The sequence below is a fragment of the Haematobia irritans genome, chromosome 5 (assembly GCF_050003625.1).
Source record: "Haematobia irritans isolate KBUSLIRL chromosome 5, ASM5000362v1, whole genome shotgun sequence".
Taxonomy (NCBI): domain Eukaryota; kingdom Metazoa; phylum Arthropoda; class Insecta; order Diptera; family Muscidae; genus Haematobia; species Haematobia irritans.
This window is the reverse complement of record NC_134401.1, coordinates 161,771,110-161,795,825: the sequence shown is the minus strand read 5'-3', so window position 1 is coordinate 161,795,825 and position 24,716 is coordinate 161,771,110. Positions and strand designations below refer to the sequence as shown.

At 31.2% G+C, this 24,716-nt stretch overlaps 1 protein-coding gene across 5 annotated transcripts in view; it reads right to left on the bottom strand.

The window, feature by feature from the left end:
• The window catches only part of Vha44 (V-type proton ATPase subunit Vha44), a 48,966-nt gene extending 24,692 nt beyond the window's left edge, over window positions 1-24,274 (bottom strand). The window contains exons 1-3 of one of the 5 annotated variants that reach the window (XM_075313641.1): window positions 24,019-24,274; window positions 4,392-4,534; window positions 782-935 (exon numbers count right to left, since the gene is read on the bottom strand). In XM_075313641.1, the coding sequence (XP_075169756.1) occupies window positions 782-935; window positions 4,392-4,523 (286 nt within the window). In that variant the 5' untranslated portion in view covers window positions 4,524-4,534; window positions 24,019-24,274. Of the gene's footprint in view, window positions 1-781; window positions 936-4,391; window positions 4,535-13,011; window positions 13,300-24,018 lie in introns of those variants that run through there. The other 4 variants (XM_075313639.1, XM_075313642.1, XM_075313643.1 and 1 more) reach the window with 4 other exon arrangements.
• Window positions 24,275-24,716: the final 442 nt, after the last annotated feature.

Genomic DNA, 24,716 nt, shown 5'->3' with positions numbered 1-24,716 from the left:
TTTTGGATATGTATGTATGTATGATGGTTTAATATTGGGTGATGTTGTTTGTGGTGTTTGGTTTTTCACGATATTATGCATAAATATACAATTCACATAATAATGATAATAATCAATTGTGAATAATATAAAATAACAATTTCACAGAAACAAAAAAGAAAAACAGTTAATTTCGATTCCACAAAAGTATAAAAAGCAATCTCCACCAAGTGAATTGCTGTCCAAGAGGGCCAGAATTAATTGGAAGAGATATATGTATGGTATGTAATGAATGGAGGTGCTAATGATGTCAAGAAATATAAACAAAAACTAATTGAATTCAAAATATAAGAATAGATGTTCATAACTTTAAATAAAACAAAAAATTATACAAATTAAGAGAATAATAAATTAACCAAAAAACAAACAAAAAAACTCAAAAAATTAAAAATAAAATCTCTCAAGAACCTAATGTTTTCAATTGAAAAACTTTTAGTTTTTAAATCTCTATGTTTACATGTGGGTATTTTTAAGGAATTGTATAATTATAAATATATTGTTTAAATATTTGATAAAACTACCAATCATTCTAGCAGGATTACTAATATTAAGGAAGATACCAAAAATAGATACTTGAAAATTATATTGGAATATTTTTGATGAACTTGAAAATCAAATTGTCAGTTTTTATTTACTCATTCCCAAAGCTACTCGTTATTGTTTAATTCAAAGTTAGTATTACTAAACTACTTAAAATTCAATTATTTGTTATGATATTGAATAACATTTCTCTGTTACTTACTATTATTGGCGAGTAAGTTTTCATGCAATTTATCTCTTTGATCTTCCAAAACTTCGCCCAAGTAGGCGGCAACTTTACGAGTGATTTGTTCAACATAAGTATCCAATTTACCCAAGTCATCGGAAAGACCCACCAATTGATCGAGAGTACCAACCTAAAAATAAATACATTAAATAGTTGAGTAAATATAGATGTACAAATATTAAAATTAGCCCTAAATATAAGTAAAATATAGTTTTTGTGCCCTCTCCATTGGATGGAAATAATATTGGTTCATATAGGTACATAATTATTTTCTAGACTCCTCTTTATAAAAGGATAAAGAACTAAAGAGGCTTATATAACATAAACTCCATATGTACTAACATACAATTTGAAAGACAATGTTAAGATGGTTTATTATACTTTGCCATCAGTAACTGATACCACAACCCAAGTAATTCAATTATGAATGATAGTCTTTAGTAGAACTTTGTATGCAGTTCATGGTGATGTACCCTTCCGCCTGGCCACACTTTCGGCCGCTTTTACTTGTTCTTAAATAAATGCGGAAACGAAAGCAAAGTTGCTGAAAAGGAACGCTGTTTCATGGTCCTGGCACTAACCACGTTTGCCACTAGTACCAAAAATAATCTACCAAAATTTGCAGAAAATTTTACCAAAAATCTAACAACTTAAATAAAAAAAAGTATTTTGAAGTCAAAATTCTATTTCTGTAGAAACCTTGTCAACATTTTATTTCTATAGAAAATTTTGTTAAAATTTTATTTTTATAGAAAATTATGTTAAAATTTTATTTCTATAGAAAATTTTGTCAAAATTTTATTTCTATAGAAAATATTGTCAAAATTTTATTTCTATAGAAAATTCTGTCAAAATTTTATTTCTAAAGAAAATTTTGTCAAAATTTTATTTTTATAGAAAATTTTGTACAAATTTTATTTCTATAGAAACTTTTGTCAAAATAGTTTTTCTATAGAAAAATTTGTCAACATATTATTTCTATAGAAAATTTTATCAACATTTTATTTCTATAGACAATTTTGTCAAAATTTTATTACTAAAAAAATTTTGTATCAACATTTTATTTCTATCGAAAAATTTGGTCAAAATTTTATTTCTATAGAAAATTTGGTCAAAATTTTATTTCTACAGAAAATTTTGTTAAAATGTTATTTCTGTAGAAAAGTTTGTAAAAATGTTATTTCTATAGAAAATTTTGTTAAAATTTTATTTCTATAGACAATTTTGTCAAAATTTTATTTCTATAAAAATTTTGTAAAAATTTTATTTCGATAGAAATTTTTTCAAAATTTTATTTCACTCGTTTTTGTTTTTTATTGTTGGTTTGTACTTCAATCATATTTGTTGTTTTGATCTCAGCTTTAAAACCATGCATTGACTAAACTACAAGTGTAGCTTAACCAACAGAGGAAAATAATGTTTGTCAAATTTATTTGGGCAAAGCCCTATAGACTGCAAGATGGTTGGATGGACGCACGTTTCGGAATTACCACATTCCTCATCTGCATCCTCACTTGCAGCAAAACTATCAACCAATTATTAGAATAAATTCAGGCAGTTCATTAAACCCAACAATGAACCACACTTGAACCTTCCGAAAAACGGTTTTACATTATAGCCGGCTTATGACGAAATAAATTCGTACAACAAAACCAAAAATAACAAAAAAAAAAACGAATAAAAAAATTTATTTCTATAGAAAATTGTATCAACATTTTATTTCTGTAGACAATTTTGTCAAAATTTTATTTCTAAAAAAAATTTATCAAAATTTCTATAGGAAATTTTGTCATCATTTTATTTCTATAGAAAATTTTGTCAACATATTATTTGTATAGAAAATTTTGCCAAAATTTTATTCTATAACAAATTTGGTCAAAATTTTATTTCTATAGAAAATTTTGCTAAAATTTCTACAGAAAATTTTGCCAAAATTTTATTTCTATAGAAAATTTTGCCAAAATTGTATTTCTACAGAAAATTTTGTCAACATTTTATTTCTATAGAAGTTGTTGTCAATGGTTTACTTCTATGTGTAGAAAATTAAAGAATGAAACATCACTGATTTTTTTATTTTTAGTTAATTTTTTCTTCTATGAAAGGGTGAAATTTCGAGAGTTGTAGTCAGTGTTACTTTAGTCGTATTTTGGAACTTTTTTGGCGCCATGCGACTTTTTGTGCGACTTTTTAAAATGTGCGAAATGTGCGACTTTAGTCGCATGCGTGCGATCGCACAAAAGGGAAATGCTTAAATGTAAAGTAATTTTTTTTAAATGGGTATTCACCGTGCGCCTTACTCGGGAGCCACCATGGTGCCATGACCCGTCTTACATACAAAGGGTCAAAAATTCAACCCCAGTTTCGACCAAACAGCAAAAAGTTTTTCAGCGGTGGAAGCTGGGTGTTTCAAAGTTTCTCACCGCAATGTGAATGCCCTTTCAACTCCGCTATAAAAAGGAGTTCCCTTGTCATTGAGCTATAGATAGAATTGGACAGCACTCACCCAGCAAAAAAATTGGAAGTTGTTCTACAAAGCGCATCCCGGAATACCCCATCAACTTGTTTCCACTTCCGAAGCAGACCTTTTGGACAAGCTCACAAACTTTTCTTTTAAAGCGCATCCCAGAATACCCTATCGATTTTTCTTCCAATACAGTCCTACATTTTAAGTGACAATTTAAGTTTTGGACACTTAAATTTTGCAAAAAATAGAAAATCAATAAAAAAGTAAAAAAATAATAATAAAAAACTTAAATTTCATCCCCGCCGGGATTTGAACCAGGGCCGTTTGATTTTTTCACTTCCATGGAAGTTCTTCTGAGAAGGTTTTCCAAATTAAGAGAATTTTTAATTTTTTAATGGGAAAAATATCCATGTTTGCACAACTTCCGGATCACAATTTGGGGATCCAAACTACTTTTTTGGAAGCTGGACGTTAATAAAAGCGAAGTTAATTACGTATGGCATCACAATGGACACCTAACCTACGCGGTGTTTATGTAATAAAAAAATTCCACAAATGTAAGCGACTTTTTTAATAATTATGCGACTTTTTTTTTCAATATGCGACTTTTTCAAAATTGGTTGTAGTTAAAAACTACACCAGGGCATTAAATTTAGTTCAATTTCCGCACGACGTAGTTCACTCTTGCTAAAAAACATTTTACTTTTTATCTGTGTATAAGATTTTCTGTGCGTTTATTATTATTTGTAATTTAAATCCTTAAAGGACTAATAGATGTAAATTTCTAGAAATCTACTAAAAAATAACACCTCGTGGCAGAATGTTTTACTTATAATTTATAATGCCTAAAGGTAGAGAATAAATTAATATGATAATGAATAAATACTTCTTAAATTAAAAAAGAAAACTAGTACCATCTAATCTTCAGTAAAAACTACTCCTGCATATGGTGTCAGATAGGTGGAAAAAGAAATCCGGCTATAAAGTTGTACCTTCTGTTTTTTTTACAACGGATATTTTAAATTCTTTAAAATTATGATTTTTTAAGATTTAAAGATTACGTTTATTTTTCAAATAGACTATGTAAGAAACTTATTTTATAGTAAATAAATTAAAATTTACCTTCAAATCGGGAATATGGAACTTAAAGTTGTTACACAAGTTATTCTGCTTGCTTGTGAGATTATTCATGGTATCGAAAGTTTGCTGGCATGTTTTATCGCCAGGGGCTGAGATAAGCCAATACTCGGACATCTTGCTGATTTCTGTGGAAATAAATAAAAATGTTAATTAAATATTTTATGGTAAACAATCAAAATAATATATAGTTTTTAGTGTAGAAGAACAAATATTAGAATAGTTCATAGTCATAATTATTTAGATTTTTTTCCATTGATTTCTGTAAATTGTAACTTTCTGGCCATAAGTTTGATAAAACCAAATTTAAAAAATTATTATAATTTCGTCATGCTTTTTTTCATTCCCCATGAACGTAGTAATTTCCTTAATTCCTATATGTTGTCACTATCAATAGCTTCTTTTACGACATTTTGTTAATGTTGCATTAAAATTTGGTCATTAGGAAAAAGCGCTTACGAAACAAATAGCTCTAGTCTTTTTAGGGATAATAAAAAATTATACAATATTTAATGACTGCCAATAGCCTAGGTTATGTTATTAACCCTAAAACCTTAGGACCTTGTTCATATCACAAAAACAAACATAGCGCACATATGACCACATTCATTGTATCTTTCCTTTTCTGACAATTAGATATTCTGGCAGCGGAAGCGATTAAGTATTACTAATCGATGGTTGTATCATTTGTTTTTCGAATTCAAAATGTAATATGCCAAAGGCCATTGGAGACAAACCTATATGGACAATTTAGAGAACAAATAATTATTGTACTTAAAACGTTTTAGCTTACATTGTAAAAAAATGTTCAAACCCTTGCGTAATTTTTTGATTTTCTTCAATTGAATGTTAAGTTTAGTTATTGAATTACAAAATCCAATTGAAATTTAAATTGGATATTTTCATTTTTAATGTAAACAAAAATCAAACACATACTTTAATTGAATCAATTAAACTTTCAATTGGATATACTAAGTTTTTTTTTTAACTGACATCGCTAATTTATATTATCATTTCCGTGATTGAATCAATCTCAATAATTTACCAAAGAATTGTACCAAACTCAGTCCATTTTTTTGATGTGTTATTTTACGAATATTAAATAGATCATCGATTCAGATAATTTAATATGAACAAGTATATACGGCCGCAAGTTCGGCCAGGCCGAAGCTTATGCACCCTCCACCATGGATTGAGTCGAAACTTCTTCTAAACACTGCCATCCACAATCGAATTACTTAAGTTGCGGTAACGCTTGCCGATGGCAAGGTATCTTAAAACCTCCTAACACCGTCTTCTAAATTGTATGTACGTCAAAAAAAAAAATCAAAAAGATCGATCAAATACGTATATAATTCAGTTTAACAAAATTTTCTATAGAAATAAAATTTTGGTAGATTATTTTTGGCTCGAGTGGCAAACATGATTATGAACCGATATGGAACAATTTTTGTGTGATTGGAGATAGGCTTTATATAACTATAGACCGATATGGACCAAGTTTTGCATGGATGTTAGAGGCCATATACTAACAACACGTTTCACATTTGAACCGGATTGGATGAATTTTGCTCCTCCAAGAGGCTCCGGAGGTCAAATCTGGAGAATGCTTTATACGGGGGCTATATATAATTATGGACCGATATGGACCAATTCTGGCACGGTTGTTAAAGATCATATATGGCACGGTTGTTAAAGATCACCATGTTCCAAATTACAACCGGATTGGATGAAATTTGCTTCTCTTAGAGACTCCGCAAGCAAAATCTGTATATATGGGGGCTATACATAATTATGAACCGATGTGGACCAATTTTTGCATGGTTGTTAGAGACCATATACCAACATTATGTACCAAATTTCAGCCGGATCGGATGAAATTTGCTTCTCTTTGAGGCTCCGCAAGCCAAATCTGGGGATCGCTTTATATGGGGGCTATATATAATTATGGATCGATGTGGATCAATTTTTGCAAGGTTGTGAGAGACCGTATACCAACACCATGTAGCAAATTTCAGCCGGATCGGATGAAATTTGCTTCTCTTTGAGGCTCCGCAAGCCAAATCTGGGGATCGGTTTCTATGGGGGCTAGATATAATTATGGACCGATATGGACCAATTTTTGCATGGTTGTTAGAGACCATATACCAACACCATGTACCAAATTTCAGCAAGATCGGATGAAATTTGCTTCTCTTTGCGGCTCCGCAAGCCAAATCTGGGGATCGGTTTATATGGGGGCTATATATAATTATGGACCGATGTGGACCAATTTTTGCATGGTTGTTAGAGACCATATACCAACATCATGTACCAAATTTCAGCCGGATCGGATGAAATATGCTTCTGTTAGAGGCTCCACAAGCCAAATCTGAGGGTCCCTTTATATGGGGGCTATACGTAAAAGTGGACCGATATGGCCCATTTGCAATACCACCCGACCCACATCAATAACAACTACTTGCGCCAAGTTTAAAGTCGATAGCTTGTTTTGTTCGGAAGTTAGCGTGATTTCAACAGACGAACGGACGGACGGACATGCTCAGATCGACTCAGAATTTCACCACGACCCAGAATATATATACTTTATGGGGTCTTAGAGCAATATTTCGATGTGTTACAAACGGAATGACAAAGTTAATATACCCCCATCCTATGGTGGAGGGAATAAAAACTTACATCTAAGGTTTTTCTTTCCATGTGTCTATGAAAAGAAAGAAGAAAAAAAAAACGAAAAAATAAAAAAACTAGCGACATACAACTACCCCAGACAGGTGAAACAGAAAGACATGAACTGGTGAATAATTTATTAGAAAAAAGTAAAAGTCAAGTTTATAATTGAAATTTTCACTTTACTCCGCCTTCGATATATTTAAAGACTACGAGGACGAATCCTTCACATTAACCAAGGTCAATTTGCATACAAAGAGCATTGTTAGACAATAGACAATTGTGGTTTTATCGTGGTCGTGGTCAATGTAAGACAATGGTTGAATATTTGATTTCTTTTAGTTTTGTAGGCAGTACTAACAAAAGTGGCGAATTAACGCCACATTGTCATTTAAATTGCCACTAAAAATTATCAATACACATCAATACGTAATTGAATAAAATACATTAAAATTTTCGAAAATACAATAAGTTGCAGTAATATTTTCTTTACGGTCATTTTCATGTATCTCCGTTAGACTTTAATTCCCAGTTAACAGAAAGTAAAAACGAAATATCTTCTCTCCGCCCGGATGAAAAAGACTGTTTTTCATATGTTTGGCTATAAACATTATATGTTTGGAACACAAATTTTTAAACACAATATTTTTGAGTGCAAGCATATAATGTTCATAAACTAGCATAGCACATGTTTGGGACATATATGTTAATATGTTAGAACATATTATGTTTGGGACATAAAATGTTTGTAAATATAATATGCTTGGATGCAAACATATATTAATTTAGAAATAGCCTATAAACATATATGTGTTTAGTAGCTTGGAGCGCTATTTAACAGGGAGCGATATTGAATTTAGTTGGTGGTTGTTGCTTGTTATTACAAAATTAACATTTTATTTTTCCTTGGGTAATTGATCAGCTACTTCTTTGATCCTTACAAACTGTGTGGTCCGCTGTTCGAATCCCCGTCCGGCAAAATGTAAATTTAAAATAAAAAAAATCATAAAATTGAATAATTTATTCTACAATGTTTGTATTACAGAAAAAGGTGCTAAGAACTAAAAAATCTCGTGGAAGTGAGAAAGATGTCGGGGAATATACAATTGGGCAGAAACAAAATTTTGAGCATTCAGGTCGAAAACCTATGTTGTTAGCACCTATATTACCTGTTTATTTTCATAATTCATTATGATTGTAAATATATAAATAAATAAATAAAATTTTGAGCACAATATTGTTTGGGAGAATTTTTTTTAAGCATATAATATTTTTGGGTGCATTTTGCTTCCAAACATATCATATGTTCACATAATAACATATTGTTTTTTGGAAGACAACATTATTGAATTTGGATGCAAAAATACAAAATGTTTGGAACTTAGACTACCCAAACATATATTGTTTAGACCAATATGCTTTCAAACATATTATATATTGGAAGAGATCAAACATATAAATGTTTGGGCAATACCCAAAAATGTATATGCTTGAAGCAAAATATGTTTGGGAGTATATGTTTAACTGAAAAATTTTTAGCAGTTAAGTTCCTAACTGGCATATGGAATATATAGACAATGTGACAGACGTGTCCATAGTACGGTTTAAAAGTTCGTTAGCTAACGTAGTACAAACGGAGCTTCCTGAAAATGGGGGTTAATATGCATTTTAGTCGATTGGAAAATGATAAATTTAAGTTCTATGAATTCAACCGTTTTATGAATTTTTGTCATGGATGACGTTTGATTGCAAAAAAATAAGGATGACTTTCCAGGGTTAACGGAAGCATATTAACTTTTAATGAGAATTTTTTATTTAAAATAAAACTTAAAAGTTTTTTTTTTTTCAGATTTAAGTTACCTAATTATTCATATTAATAAAAGCCGAAAATCTATGCAGGAATAATGGGAAATCAACACAGAAAAAAAATTATTCTGATTAAATAACGAAAATAGTTGATTTAATTAATTTGATTGTATCAAACACAGAATTATTTAGAAATAAAAAATAAAAATGATTAATAAATTAAATAATTTTGTTATTGCCCTACGGGAAATAATTGCCCTACGGGAAATAATTGCCATACGGACATATCACAGGACTGGTACCGGTGCTCCAGTTTGTCGTAATTTTTAAATAGTCATAATTTATTGATTTCCATACTCTCTGGCAATTAAAATCTTATTGGATATACATATTTAGTGATATACGATTATCAGAATAATCTATTGTTCAACATAGTTCGAAAGTGATAAACTTTCAGATGCGATTCGTGCCAAAAAGGAAACAGATTCTCAATATTTGGTCCGAGACTGGTTCATGAGTACCTGTCTATGAAGTGCTCCTACTAAATTGTCACATGACGTGTCCTTTGGAATGAGTCCAAGACGTATCCTAAAGTGTAAATTTACCCCGTCAATGACAAACCCATGTTAAAGTGACCGGTCCCTTCCATACGTTTTGACCAGAACTGGTACTCGTTCATACACACCAGGGACTAGACCTGTACCGGTCCTGTGGATGATCCATTTCTCGTAGGGTGGTTCAATTAACAATTTAATTGATTTTGGTCAACAAAACTAATTATTTATTTTATAGTTTTTTATTTATTTATATAGATATTATTTCTTTTTGACATTCCTTTCCGGTTATACACTCATAGAATAAAGTCTTCGAACTAGCAGGCGATTTCTGCTGTTATATTTTTGTACTTCGTGGCTAAGGAACAACGAATTGCAAAATTTTTAACTTGTAAATTTTTCTACAAAGCATATTTAAGAACCAAAAGTAGTTTTTGGTATATTTTTGTACTGTAATATGTTTAGTTACAACCTCGCAAATACGATCAGCAAACATTTTGTTTGCTGTTATGCTTCAATTTGATAAATATTCCGATTTTTGGGCAATACTAAATATATTCATGAAATATTGTTTTAATTTTGTTACGAGAGTCCCTATGGTGACATTTTTATTTGTTTCAGCCAAACTAAAACAGGTTTTAATGTAATCGAGCTTAAAAAATAGCATACATTTTTTTGTTATTTCAGCAAACAGTGACTGCGTTCCCTTTTTCAGCAGACTTTTTGCTGTTTTAGCACACTTTTCTGCTGTTTCTACTAACAAATTTCTTTGCGTGTAGCTTCATTTTTCTTCTGATTTGAGTTAAAATTTAATTAACCAATGAATAGTGTCAAACTAAAGGGTGATACGGTCAAAATTTGGTCAAGGGAAAACGCGTGTAAATCGGTGAAATCGTTTATTTAAAAAATCAAATTAAATTTCTTTTTCAAGTTCAATTAGTATAAAATTCAGCAAAAATATTCAGTTAGGCTTTCGCTTTTCCAAATCCGAATTGCCGGGCCTCACGCTTGACACCTGCCATCAGATTTTGTACAGCCACCTTGTCCACCTTCTTCGCCACAGAAAGCCAGTTTGCCTTGAACTGCTGCTCGTCCTTAGCAGTTTTTTTTTGGTCTTCTTTAGTTTTTGTCCTTGGGAACCACCTGCACGTTGTTGGCGGCTTACCACTCCATGGCCTTTTGACCGTAATGGCAAGATGCCAAATCCGGCCAAAACAGTACGGAACAACCGTGTTTCTTCAGGAAAGGCAGCAGACGTTTATTCAAACACTCTTTCACGTAAATTTCTTGGTTGACAGTCCCGGAAGCTATGAAAATGCTGCTTTTCAAGCCACAGGTACAGATGGCTTGCCAAACCAGATATTTCTTTGCGAACTTTGACAGTTTTATGTGCTTGAAAATATCTGCTACCTGTCCCCTTCCTTTTGCCGTATAAAACTCCTGTTCCGGAAGCTGCTTGTAGTCGGCTTTGACGTAGGTTTCGTCGTCCATTAGCACGCAGTCAAACTTCGTCAGCATCGTCGTGTACAGCCTCCGGGATCGCGCTTTGGCCGTCGTATTTTGTTTATCATCGCGATTTGGAGTCACTACCTTCTTGTAAGTCGATAGTCCGGCTCGTTTTTTGGCTCGATGCACGGTTGTAGATGATACACCCAGCTTATTTGCGGCATTTCGGAGAGAGAGGTTAGGGTTTCGCTTGAAACTACAGGCAACTCTCTTTGTCGTCTCAGCGGCTTCCGGTTTTCGATTTCCCCCCGATCCAGACTTCCTGGCTGTCGACAAATGTTCCCCAGACACTTTAATTACATTTGTAACGGTTGATTTGGCAACTTTTAGCGATTTTGCCAGCTTTGCGTGCGAGTAGCTCGGATTTTCGCGATGCGCGAGCAAAATTTTGATACGCTGCTCTTCTTGCTTGGACGGCATTTTGACAACTGAAGAGTGAATTCCAAAATCAAAATAGGAGCAACATTCTACACACACACACCTTCAAAATGAGGGGTGTTCAGGTTTTTTAAATGCAAAATTGAAAGAAATACGTCCGTATCACCCTTTAATTATTTCAAAATAAAGTCTTAAGCTATTTTTTTATATTTAGGAAATATTTTTTATTTGATTAAAATGTTAATTGGGATAATTAATAATTTCTTAATTGACTTCTCATTCTCAAATCAATGGAAAAACTATAATTCTAAATTTTAAAATTTTAAATGGAAAAATTTTGGTAATTTTTTTTGTGATATCATTTTTGTGATTGAAGTAATTAAAAAAAAAATAATTGGGTCTATTAATTTCGTAAGTTAATTCTAACGGTCACACTGGGTATATATTTGGCAGAAATCAAAAAAGCTCATCACGATAGATGTATTTTCCAAAACTGATATCCAGAAATTTCGAAAATGCTCCTAGAAAAAGGTTTGACTTTTTACTGTTTTAGCACACTTTTCTCCTGTTTCTACTAACAAATTTCTTTGCGTGTAGCTTGATTTGATTAAAATGTTTGATTAAAATGTTAATTGGGATAATAATAATTTCTCAATTGACTTCTCAAATCCATGGAAAAACTATAATTCTAAATTTTAAAATTTTAAATGGAAAAATGTTGGTGATTTTTTTGTGATATCATTTTTGTGATTGAAGCAATTACAAAAAAATAATAATTGGGTTTATTAATTTCTTAAGTTAATTCTAACGGTATGGTCACACTGGGTATATATTTGGCAGAAATCAAAAAAGCTCATCACGATAGATGTATTTTCCAAAACTGATATCCAGAAATTTCGAAAATACTCCAAAAATGTTTGACCCTCATTTTGGTCTAATATTCTGCTAGTGTTGTAACTACATTGGACTACACTCTGGATTTCTACAAAATAATAAATAAGGTGTGTAAAATAAAGATATTGGGTATTAAAAAAAAAACTAAAAAAATATTAAACAATCCATTATACAAAAATTAAAAATATATATTTTTTACAAAAAGATCTTTGAACATGCCATAAATAAAAACAAAACTAATAAGAATATATGAAAAAAAAATATCTTGAAATTAAAAATAAACTTAACTTTTACTGTAGTTTACTTCATTTATTTTAGAAATCGTTAAGAAAAACAAAATTTTAAAAATTGAGAAAAAAACAATAAAGTTAATTTTCCCACGAAATAGTTTAGTTTAAGAAGAAAACAGTTCATGAGTAGACATGACTAATGCAAGTAACATGTTTTTTAATACAATACACTCATAAAATGTCATCCGATAAAAATATTAATTTGTATTATTTTCTATAAATATACAAATGTAGTTTAATGTTATATATTTTTTTGTTTTAAATTATTCCTGTAGAATAAACTTTAAATTGAATCTTTCCCAAAGTCAAATCAATTTTAGTTGAAAACAATGTAGATAATATTTTTTTCGGTTTCTTTTTCCCAAGTAGCATAATGAATATTTTAATGTAATTTTTTTAAATTACTTAATTTAACTAAATAAACTAATAATTTAGCTAAATAAACATCCCTTTCAGTGCACAAAGTATAATTTGTATTTGCTTAGTATGTATTAGAAAAAAACTCACTCTCTTGTATATTACACGCAATATTATTGTCCTTTCGATTTGGCCGTTTAGGAAAACGTTTTCACAATTCCAAGACAACGATTTAAACATTTTCTACACCAGATATCCGCGTATATACAAGAGTATATCGATTGAATGTGTATAATTTATAATAGCATAATCGAAAATTTTCAAATTATTTTTTTATTGACACTATTTCTTGTTGTTGGCAATTTTCATGGTTAATACCCGGATTGTCAATGACATCACTTGTTCTGAAGTTTCACATTCGTTGTTAACCCTAGGACAAATGAAAATGAACTGACTAAAAGCAATCAAGACAACTCATAGCTAAGCGAAAGGCATTTTCGCTCAAAGGAAAGCCTCATATTCAATCGTATGTTTTTCATGAAGTGGTTGGTTGACTGTTTCCAAATAATAGAGAGTGGCATAATAAGAAAAATATTTGTGGAAGAGATCGCATGTAGGTGGTCAATATTTAGCTGTATATGTATTATGAACGTTTAGCGAATATACACACATTTCCTTTTTGTTTGTTTTTTTTTTCGAATAAGTTCCCATCAGTCTATTAAAATATTGCATTGGAGTAGGATCAAAGATTATGGATAGTTTTTTCAGCAAAATGTACTTGAATTCTGGCATTATAATTCGGACAGTTGGGAGGTAATCACTCCTGCCCAGATGATTAAATACGGGTTACATGATATGACCACCATATTTGTTTCGGTTCAGTTGCGTTGATGAAAATCGTGTTCAAGGGAAGCCCTCCTTCTCCTGCCAAATGTTATAGAATGGGGTACACAATTTATATAACAGGTAAATGAAATGTTAATATTTCCCATTCGACGATCATAATACCGGTGTAAAATCAAGAAAACAAGAAGAGTTACTTTTTTAAAGTGTAATTAAAACAAAAAAACTGAGGGCTTAACTTTGTAGGGCCAGTTTTGACAAAATTTTATTTCTATAGAAAAATTGGTCAAAATTTATTTCCATAGAAAATTTTGTCAAAATTTTATTTCTATAGAAAATTTTGTCAAAATTTTATTTCTATAGAAAATTTTGTCAAAATTTTATTTCCACAGAAAATTTTGTCAAAATTTTATTTCTATAGAAAATTTTGTCAAAATTTTATTTCTATAGAAAAATTGGTCAAAATTTTATTTCTATAGAAAATTTTGTCAAAATTTTATTTCTATAGAAAATTTTGTCAAAATTTTATTTCTATAGAAAATTTTGTCAAAATTTTATTTCTATAGAAAATTTTGTCAAAATTTTATTTCTATAGAAAATTTTGTCAAAATTTTATTTCTATAGAAAATTTTGTCAAAATTTTATTTCTATAAAAAATTTTGTCAATACTTAATTTCTATAGAAAATTTTATCAAAATTTTATTTCTATAGAAAATATTGTTAAAATTTTATTTCTATAGAAAATTTTGTCAAAATTTTATTTCTATAGAAAATTTTGTCAAAATTTTATTTCTATAGAAAATTTTGTCAAAATTTTATTTCTATAGAAAATTTTGTCAAATTTTTATTTCTATAGAAAATTTTGTCAAAAGTTTATTTCTATAGAAAAATTGGTCAACATTTTATTTTTATAGAAAATTTTGTCAAAATTTTATTTCTGTAAAAAATTTTGTCAATACTTAATTTCTATAGAAAATTTTGTCAAAATTTTATTTCTATAAAAAATTTTGTCAAAATTTTATATATTTTGTCAAAATTTTATTTCTATAGAAAATTTTGTCAAAATTTTATTTCTATAGTAAATTTTGTCAAAATGTTATTTCTATAGAAAATTTTGTCAATACTTAATTTCAATAGAAAATTTTGTCAAACATTTATTTCTATAGAAAATTTTGTCAAAATTTTATTTCTACAGAAAAATTTGTCAAAATTTTATTTCTATAGAAAATTTTGTCAAAATTTTATTTTATAGAAAATTTTGTAAAAATTTTATTTCTGTAGAAAATTTTGTCAAAATTTTATTTCTATAGAAAATTTTGTCAAAATTTTATTTCTATAGAATTTTTTTTTCAAAATTGTATATCTATAGAAAATTTTGTGAAAATCTTATTTCTATAGAAAATTTTGTCAACATTTTATTTCTATAGAAAATTTTGTCAAAATTTTATATCTGTAGAAAAATTTATTTTCAGCAAAATTCTTTCAAAATTTTATTTGTATAGAACATTTTTGCAAAATTCTTTCAAAATTTTATTACTATAGAAAATTGTACCTCATAAGTGGAGGGAACATTTTGCAAAATCCACCAAAAACATCAAGGATTCTACCAATCTATCAAATAGTAAAAATACCATTTTTGGTACAATTCTACCAACTGTGGGAACCTTGGGCTTAGCCCTCCAGAAAATTTTTTGAAATTTTCAATTCGATGAAGAAAAGTTGGCACGATTTATAAAATTTCCTTATTTAATTTATAGACATAATATATTCACAAATTATTTAAAGAGAAACTATTCAAAATTGTACTTAGATGAGCAAAGACAAGATACTTTTTGGAATTTTAACTCGCGGCCAGACGAATTCAAAAATATAACGACTAAAAAATTTTAGCGATACGTTTTTTGGCCTTAGAGCTTTTGTATTACTTTGTGGAAAGATAAATAAATAAACATTTTGGAGGGCCAAAGTTTTCTGGGGGGCTTAGCACCCCTAGGTTAGGTTAGGTGGCAGCCCGATGTATCAGGATCACTTAGACTATTCAGTCCATTGTGATACCACATTGGTGAACTTCTCTCTTATCACTGAGTGCTGCCCGATTCCATGTTAAGCTCAATGACAAGGGACCTCCTTTTTATAGCCGAGTCCGAACGGCGTTCCACATTGCAGTGAAACCACTTAGAGAAGCTTTGAAACCCTCAGAAATGTCACCAGCATTACTGAGGTGGGATAATCCACCGCTGAAAAACTTTTTGGTGTTCGGTCGAAGCAGGAATCGAACCCACGACCTTGTGTATGCAAGGCTAACCATTGCACCACGGTGGCTCCCTTAGCACCCCTAATGACCTCTAATTACGCCAATGGGGGTTACCATACCTAACCTGACTTATGGCGAGGTCCCTCCGTCTAAATAGCAACAAATTAAATGTCGTGGTCTCATATTCTACCTTTCCTAGAAAGGGAGCTCCCTTCATGTTCAGATAGCGATGAATGACTTTATACGTTATCTGAACATTTTACCAAATCCGCAAATTTGCACGCAAATAGTTTCAGGAAAATTTAGTGGAAATGTTTTTGCGACTAATTTGCATATTAAGTTCGATTTTGTATTCATTATAAGTATTACGTAGTCACAAACGATCTTAGTAAATAAGTAAATAAAACAAAATATAAAAACACACCTATTATTTTCACAACAATATATACAAACAATGAAGTCAAAAGTCACCACAAAGTCCAGTCAACTCTCTGATAGTCCTTCAACTTTCTTTTTGCTCCCTACTATTCAGACATTGACAGTTAGAACAATGCAAGCAAGTGTGTGAATATGTTGTCATTGTTGAGATTGAAGATTGGTTCAAAGCATGATACAATACAATACTATTTTTAGATTTTCCGATTGGTGCTGGAAAGCAACAACAACAATTGTTATAACCGACTAAAACAAAAACAACTAACAGTCCTAAATACAAAATGAAATTTAATAAGGCTATATCGACGACCTATGTACACTACATTGAAATACTTAGTCAGAGACATTTAAAAAAATGCTTTCGCACATAGTGCGACATTCGATTTGAACTCAACTTGCTTGGTCAAATAAGTTCAATTTATTTAGGACATATTATTGAAACAGTTCGATTAAATTTTAAGAAAAAAAAAACATTATCAGAATATATTAAAAATAATCGCAGTTAAAAAATGTAAAAAGTCTTGGAGTCTACTAGTCCAAAGTTTCCTTTTCCAAATTTTGAAAAAATCTAAAGGACCCATAGTCGACTTTTTGATCCTTAGAAAAACTAATTGCCGAACATAAATTTGTAAAGATTTGTAAATATGTGCCGATATAGGAAGTGGTTCTATCCACCCCTTTGAAAGTTATTGTACAATCCAGTCAGAAGAGCAGTCAATATCAAAATAGCAGTCAAAATCAAAATAGTCAAAATCAAAATAGAATCTTAATACAATAGTTATCTTTTTATAAATTCGATTATTGATTTCGATTGTAATTGTCACTGTTTTTGCTTGACACTGGCGTCACTAAGACTAAGACCTCAATTAGAAATGTTCTTGTTTCCTTCTAGGATATATGTACCGCCGAAAGTTACAGAACAAAGAAGATACAAAAAAGAATCCTAACATAACTTGCTGAATCATTTCTTATAGCAGGGCAAACAAATTGCAATTGGGGTTTCTTATTTGGAATGGGAAAAAATTATAAAGGACATCAATGGGGGTGAATGACACTAAATTTATGGGAAAAAAGGAAAAACAAAAACATACATATTGGATACAAATCATCATTAGTGAGTTCATTACTAACGATGTTGTTAATAGATGAGCAACAATAATAATATTAAAGATGGGTCGTAGCGACAATCGATATTCGTACATATATAAACAAAATACGGAACATGAATTTGGTTATGCGCCATCTAGCGACAAATTTTGCTAAAACTAATCCCCAAGGAAAATATGGTAATTTTTTTTTATTGATTTAACTCATTATTATTCATTATCATTATATTATCATTATCATCATTATTCATTGTTAACTGAGAGTTAAAGCCTAACGGAGGTACATGTAAATGACCGTTAGTGGATTGTATACTTCCTGAATTTTTAAGGAAAGTACGAATACGTATTTTGTAATACCCCTATACCGCAAAATTTTCCATAACATTTATTTTCTGAGCCACAATATGAAGTTTTTATTATCAGTTGTTAACTAAAAGGATTATTTTAAATTTATTTGCTCAACTTCTTAATTTGAAGTTGTAAGGCCGACAAAACATTTCCTATAAAAGGAATATGTATGCAGTGAAACATTTGAAAGGTGGACTCCCACGGTCGCCTAAATTTTGTCCACATTTGAGAGGTGTCCAGGTATGAGAGTTAAATTTTAATGTGTTAACATAGCAAACGTCCCCAGATTATCCAAGTTTAGGAGGTTTACTGTATATATTACCAAGGCCTAAACTTCTCCCGATGAACTGTATTGGTAGGAAAAATGTTTTGAAAATAATTTTTTTATTGGACATAAATGCTTCCAAGGATGTTATACCGATTATAACGTCCTTTGATTTAAATTGTCTTCAGTACCGGCGATTGCCTCTTTATTCGGCGAAAATCGTTGGATATAACAAGCAAGCCCCTTAGAAAAAAAAAAACAAAAAAATAATCGGGATGCACTCATCATAGACAATTTTCTAGTCTATGATCTAGCACTATTCATTAGAGTGACCGCACCTTATATGGGTCAACAAAAAATGTCGGAATCTTATTCCCATTAACCCCACAAAACGAATCCCCTTTCCAGATATTGGAATAGCCAAGATTTGAGCCCGATTAAACGACGTTAACACGTCCAGCTCGTCGCTCAAAATTTGAAAAAAAAAATAATGTTTGGGCCAAAAAGTTGACGCACGATATCACAAACGATAGCTTATTTTGTCCTTAAAAATTTATTGTAACTCTGAGTCAAACCGAGTTACGCCAGCCTTTAGCTTCGAAAACGCGACCTGGTGCCACTAATTAACACGTGCCGCCAAACTTTTTGGCCAAAAAATTCTACGGCACGTGTTAACGTCGTTTAATCGGGCTCAAATTTTGGCTATCCCAATATGTGGAAAGGGGATTCGTTTTGTGGGGTGAAGGCGAATGCTCCTAGTTGCACCAGGTAGCGTTTTCGAAGCTAAAGGCTGACGTAACTCGGTTTGACTCAGCGACGAGCGGCACGTGTTAACGTCGATTAATCGGGCTCAAATTTTGGCTGTCCCAAAATCTGGAAAGGGGATTAGTTTTGTGGGGTTAAGGCGAATAAGATTCCGACATTTTTTTGCCCCATATAAGTTGCTGTCACTCTATAAAAATAGCGTATCATAAGCATAACAGTGTTAGATTACAATTATTTCCTCTATGATATGAAATATATAATAAATTTAAAATTATCTAGCACTGTTATTACTTTTATAACTAAAAATAAATATATATTTGGCTAGCCTCAACTTCTTGTTACATATGTGCATAAGATAGTAAGCAAAGAGTGGGTGAGAAAACAAAATAATTTATAAATGTTTTCAGGGTCATGGAATGGATAAAATGCCACGCAGTGACCAAAAAATGTATTTAACTATTCCACATCGAATGGAGAGGAGACTTAAATAAATAATGAACAATTAATAATATAAAAATTAATATAGGAAAAGGGGGGAGAGATAAAAGTAGTAATGACGAAGATATTTGTTTCTAAACTATGACCTCATATAAGGCTTAACTAAATAAATTCATTCGAATGTAATTTTAAATGTCCAGGGGGTTAAACATTTCAATTTATGTTAAGTATACAAGAAAATCTTCATATTAATGAGGATTTTTTTCAAATTTTCAAAAATCTCACCATAGTCCAAATTTTGCACATAATTAAAATAACGGTTAATATCATTTTTTTGGGGGAGCGCCGGTATTACAAAATCTACCATATTTACAAACAAAGGTGCAGCCATCAGTTATTTGGCACGCACATTTTAAAGAAAAATCACATAACAGATAATTAACGAAAAGCAGGTCAATAACGTTTGTGTTAATGGGACAACATAGAGCCATTTCTTTTGGTTACAGAAAAAACAAAGACATTTTCCAATTCTCTTTATAGTCGACATGGAAAAAATATTTTTTTAAATGCTTATATCGAAGTATGTGTAATGTAATTTTATTTGAGATTAACTAAACCGAAAACAGGCTATATTGACACTATTTGTGCAAACTCTTTCAAACGTTTTCATATTTTGAATATCCTGAAAGTTATTCTCTATTTTCAAATTTGACTTTTTACATATTGGGGATTTTTAACTTTTTTTTGTTGGTTATGATGAGGGCGACTAGTTCGAGTATGGCCAGGTAAACAAAATCCCAACCAAACTCGGTAAGTAGTTGATGAGAAAAAAATACATATGTATTTATTCAAAGTACTCTCGAATACCCTGTAGGAATTTCTCGAACTCACTCGAAATCAAACTAACTTTTTACTAACTAATTTGAGGCGACTTTTAGCTAAATCAATATTTATGCAGTCTTGAGTCAGTTGAATTTTTCCCAAACTCACTTTTTCTCGATCAGCAATGAGTTACCTTTTCGCTCACTCTAAGCTGATGCATATTTAAGTGAAGTAAAGTCATTAAGTGAAGTAAAGTCATTCAAATAAACAAAAAAAAAATATATGTATTGACTTCTAAACTGTTAATTTGGATTTGGCTTTTTATATTTGTTTCAATTTAGCTTGTAATTTCAGATAACATATAAATGCATAATTAAAATGCAATTTAATAATTAAACTTTCCTTTTTCCACTAGAACCCATCATTATCAGTGACGGAATAAACGGAAACTTCGAATAAAAGTATTAAATGGCTGTTTGAGGACGAAGATATTGGTAAATACACTTAAGCCTTTTGGACTTTCCTGACGAATGCCACTTCCATTCAGTGTGCGTCATTACAACTTCCTCTGAGTTAAACGAGAAAATTAAGACAACACTCAAACTCAAGACAAGATGAACTAAACTAATATTACCCGAATTTTTATTAACGTTATATTTTATTTATTGTAAAATAATTTAAAAAAAATCTGAATTGTTATTATTTTTAATTAATTCAAAATAAAATTTATCAAAAATAATAAAACAAAAACAAAATATTTTATTATCCACAAAGAGCTCACCATAAACTAATCAGTTAAGAGCTAACTCATAGTATGCTCATATATTATCAGCCTAAAGCTAACTCACTTTGAGCTAACTTTTGGTTAGCTGAAGCTTATGCAGGGTTGAGTGAGGACTGACACGTTCCAATGACAACACGTGTTAAAACTGAATAGGATTTTACATGGGAAATGAGTTAGGTTTTGAGTCACCAGTGACTCAGTTATGACTAACAATTTATTAACTTAAAGTCACCTCAATTTTCTCCAGGGTAGTTGTTAATTTGAAATTCGGACCATGATGCAAAAAAAAAATCCATAAAGGTAAGTAATTAATGATAATTTAAATAAGTTATTCTGAACAATGTTGACAATCAATTTTGGTCAACGTTGAAAATCGATCCGGCATTACTGAAGGGATACCGCTCATAAACTTCGTGCTGATCGGCCGAAACTAAGCTAAACGTGGTAACATATATAGAGGTTAGAAAGTTAAAAATTCCCTAGATATATTTCCAGCATAAAACTAATTTTATTTGAGATTAACTAAACCGAAAATAGGCTATGTTGACACTACTTGTGCAAACTCTTTCAAAAGTTTTCATATGTTGAATATCCTGAAAGTTATTCTCTATTTTCAAATTTGACTTTTTACATATTGGGGATTTTTAACTCTTTTTGTTGGTTATGATGAGGGCGAATAGTTCGAGTATCGCCAGGTAAACATAATTTTCGTACGTTCGAATGTCTGTTGAAACAGTCGCTTTTCTATTCTATTGGTGGACAAAATCCCAACCAAACTAGGCAAGTAGTTGATGAGAAAAAAATACATATATATTTATTCAAAAAACTCTTGAATAGTTGTTAATTTGAAATTCGGACCATGATGCCAAAAAAAATCCCATAAAGGTAAGTAATTAATGATAACGTTAATAAGTTATTCTGAACAATGTTGACAATCAATTGTGGTCAACGGTGAAAATCGATCCGGCATTACTGAAGGGATATAAACCACCGCTCATAAACTTCGTGCTGATCGGCCGAAACTAAGCCAAGCGTGGTAACATATATAGAGGTTATAAAGTTAAAAATTCCCTAGATACATTTCCAGCATAAAACTCATCGAATTCTTGTAATACTAGGTCCAACATCTACGCCAAAATGTGAATTTTTATCATCCGAGATCTATGATCTCAAAAGGCTCTAACGAAAAATGCTGGAGGTCATCACAACGTCTACAAGTACAGTAATCCCTCGATTTACGTCGTGATTGGTTCCGGAATTTGACGACGTTAACCGAAACGACGTAAACCGAATTAAAAATTGCTCATACTTACCCCTCCATTTATGTATGTATGTGCGTGTTCATAAGAAAAAACTTCAAAAATAAAGGTAATTTAGTAATTTCGGTAAAAATTTCAGAAAAACATATTTTGATTCCATTATCATTGTTGATACTTATTTTACATATGGAAGGCGTTTCTCATAAAATGGGCAAAAAATCGACGACGTAAATCGAATAGCGACGTAAATCGAAGTTTGATGGAACAAAAAATTTGACGACGTAAATCGAAATAATGTAAACCGAGGCGACGTAAATCGAGGGATTACTGTACATCAAAGTACCAAAGTTTTATATAGTGAACATCTATACGGATTCTCAATTTAATGGCGAGTCAGGGATTATTTATAATCAAATGAAGAATTCTCTTTATAGTCGACATTGAAGGGAATACCCTTCAGTTAATGAAATATCCATTACTTCAAAGTGGAAGAAGGCGAGTACCACATTTTTGCATTTACACAGTAATTCTGATAGGCTCGAAGGCGTGCATTTGGAGTTGCTATTGTAGGAGGAGGTGTTTGCATTATATTTGAGACAAAATGGAGACGATTTTGTCTCAAACCAAGTGTCTCTTCTTGAATATGGAGAAACTCTTTGTGTGGATGCCGGTAAGTACGACTGACTGCGGTTAGAATCGGTACAATAGAAGTGACATCACCTCAACACTTTGTGAACAACTCTGAAATGCCATAAATATGTAATGGGATTGTACCAAGACGAATTTTTGGAGATATTCCAATGGACGACACTTTCTGGAAGTATTCAGTTAATGAAATATCCATTACTTCAAAGTGGAAGAAGGCGAGTACCATGTTTTTGCATTTACACAATAAATGCAGGAGGAAGAGGTTGCATTATATTTGAGACAAAATGGAGACGATTTTGTCTCAAACCAAGTGTCTCTTCTTGGATATGGAGAAACTCTTTGTGTGGATGCCGGTAAGTACGAATGACTGCGGTTAGAATCGGTACAATAGAAGTGACATCACCTCAAGACTTTGTGAACAACTCTGAAATGCCATAAATATATAAGGGGATTGTACCAAGACCAATGGACGACACTTTCTGGAAGTATTCAGAATAATTAAAATTTTGAAAGAATATCTCTGTAAAAATTTCATTAACCTTTCTTACAGTTTTGTATGCAAAAATGTTCGCTGGTATTAAAACTTTTTTCGGTTTTTCAAACAGAAGGGAACCGTTAACATATGTTCTTCGCAGTTCACCACGGCCATAAGTAAACGCAACTCTGTGTTTTGATTATGGTTTTTGTTTTTGTATTGTTACTGGGTGGAGTGGTGAATAGCTTTTATAAATCAGCTGTTCTATGACAGATGACAGTCACATGACGAGCTTGGATCGATAATTTCTTCACTCACGGGATTCTTTTTTTTTCAATTGAAAAATTAAACATACCAAAAGGATGCGCATGTTTGTGTATAGTTCTTTGATATAATTACACAAACACTTGGCATTACAAAGTCTTAGGCCATAATTGACTAAAACTATATTGAAGCTCAAATTACATATCCACAATTAGCAGATAAACGAAGACACAAAAAACTGAATATGTCACTGTTTTTTTCATTATTTCATTGTAACAGGTGTTCCCTTTTATCGTTTGTTTTTAAGCTTCCTATTAAAGGGAAATAGGTTCATTACATTTCACTATTTGTATGCTTTTCACTTTTTTATACAAATGACCCTGCACATAAGATGTTTTTTTTTACAGCGCTGTCTTTTGGTCATTGTCAATTGCAGTCGTCACTAGGGTACCTTTTTTCCTTGGCCGTGAGGCTGCAATTCACTTACATTTTTCGTAGCTTACAACGGCAATTACAGCGAAAACGTTTTGTTTATCTCTTTGTTTGTTTTTCAAACCGTATTTGTGACCGAGGTTGTTGCGGAAAAATTGCGTTGAATTAATTTTTTACGCTACAAAATATCGACACCAAACACACCAAGAACAAGACCCAAGAAAAACTCAACATACAATTTTTTTCTGTATAAATGACAGCGAAATTTTGACAAGTTCACGTGATAATAGCTACAGGGTTGTTTATGGGTTTATTGTGAATAGTTTGTTGTATATTGTGAATCATTAGTTTGTTTTGTTTTCAAATTAGAGTTGCCAGGATTACATTTAAAGAATATCTTAGCAATATTTGACATTCTTAGTGTGTAAATATAACCATAGCGATAGGCGGTAGGCGAACACTTATTTACGTGTATTTCTTATGGGAAGCCCAAAATCCGCGACGGAATACCGTGACGGCTAGCGGCGTGTCGCTAAATTAAAACTTATTCTAACTCCTTGGCGAAAACTGGTATAGTGTTGCCATCGCTTATCATTTTTTTTTAATTCACCACTATGAATTGCTGTTGTCTGGACACGTGTAGATTATTTTTTCTTGAAATAACTGAACAAATAACAAGCCATTGTATGTTTTTATTCAACTTCATTGTTTAATATT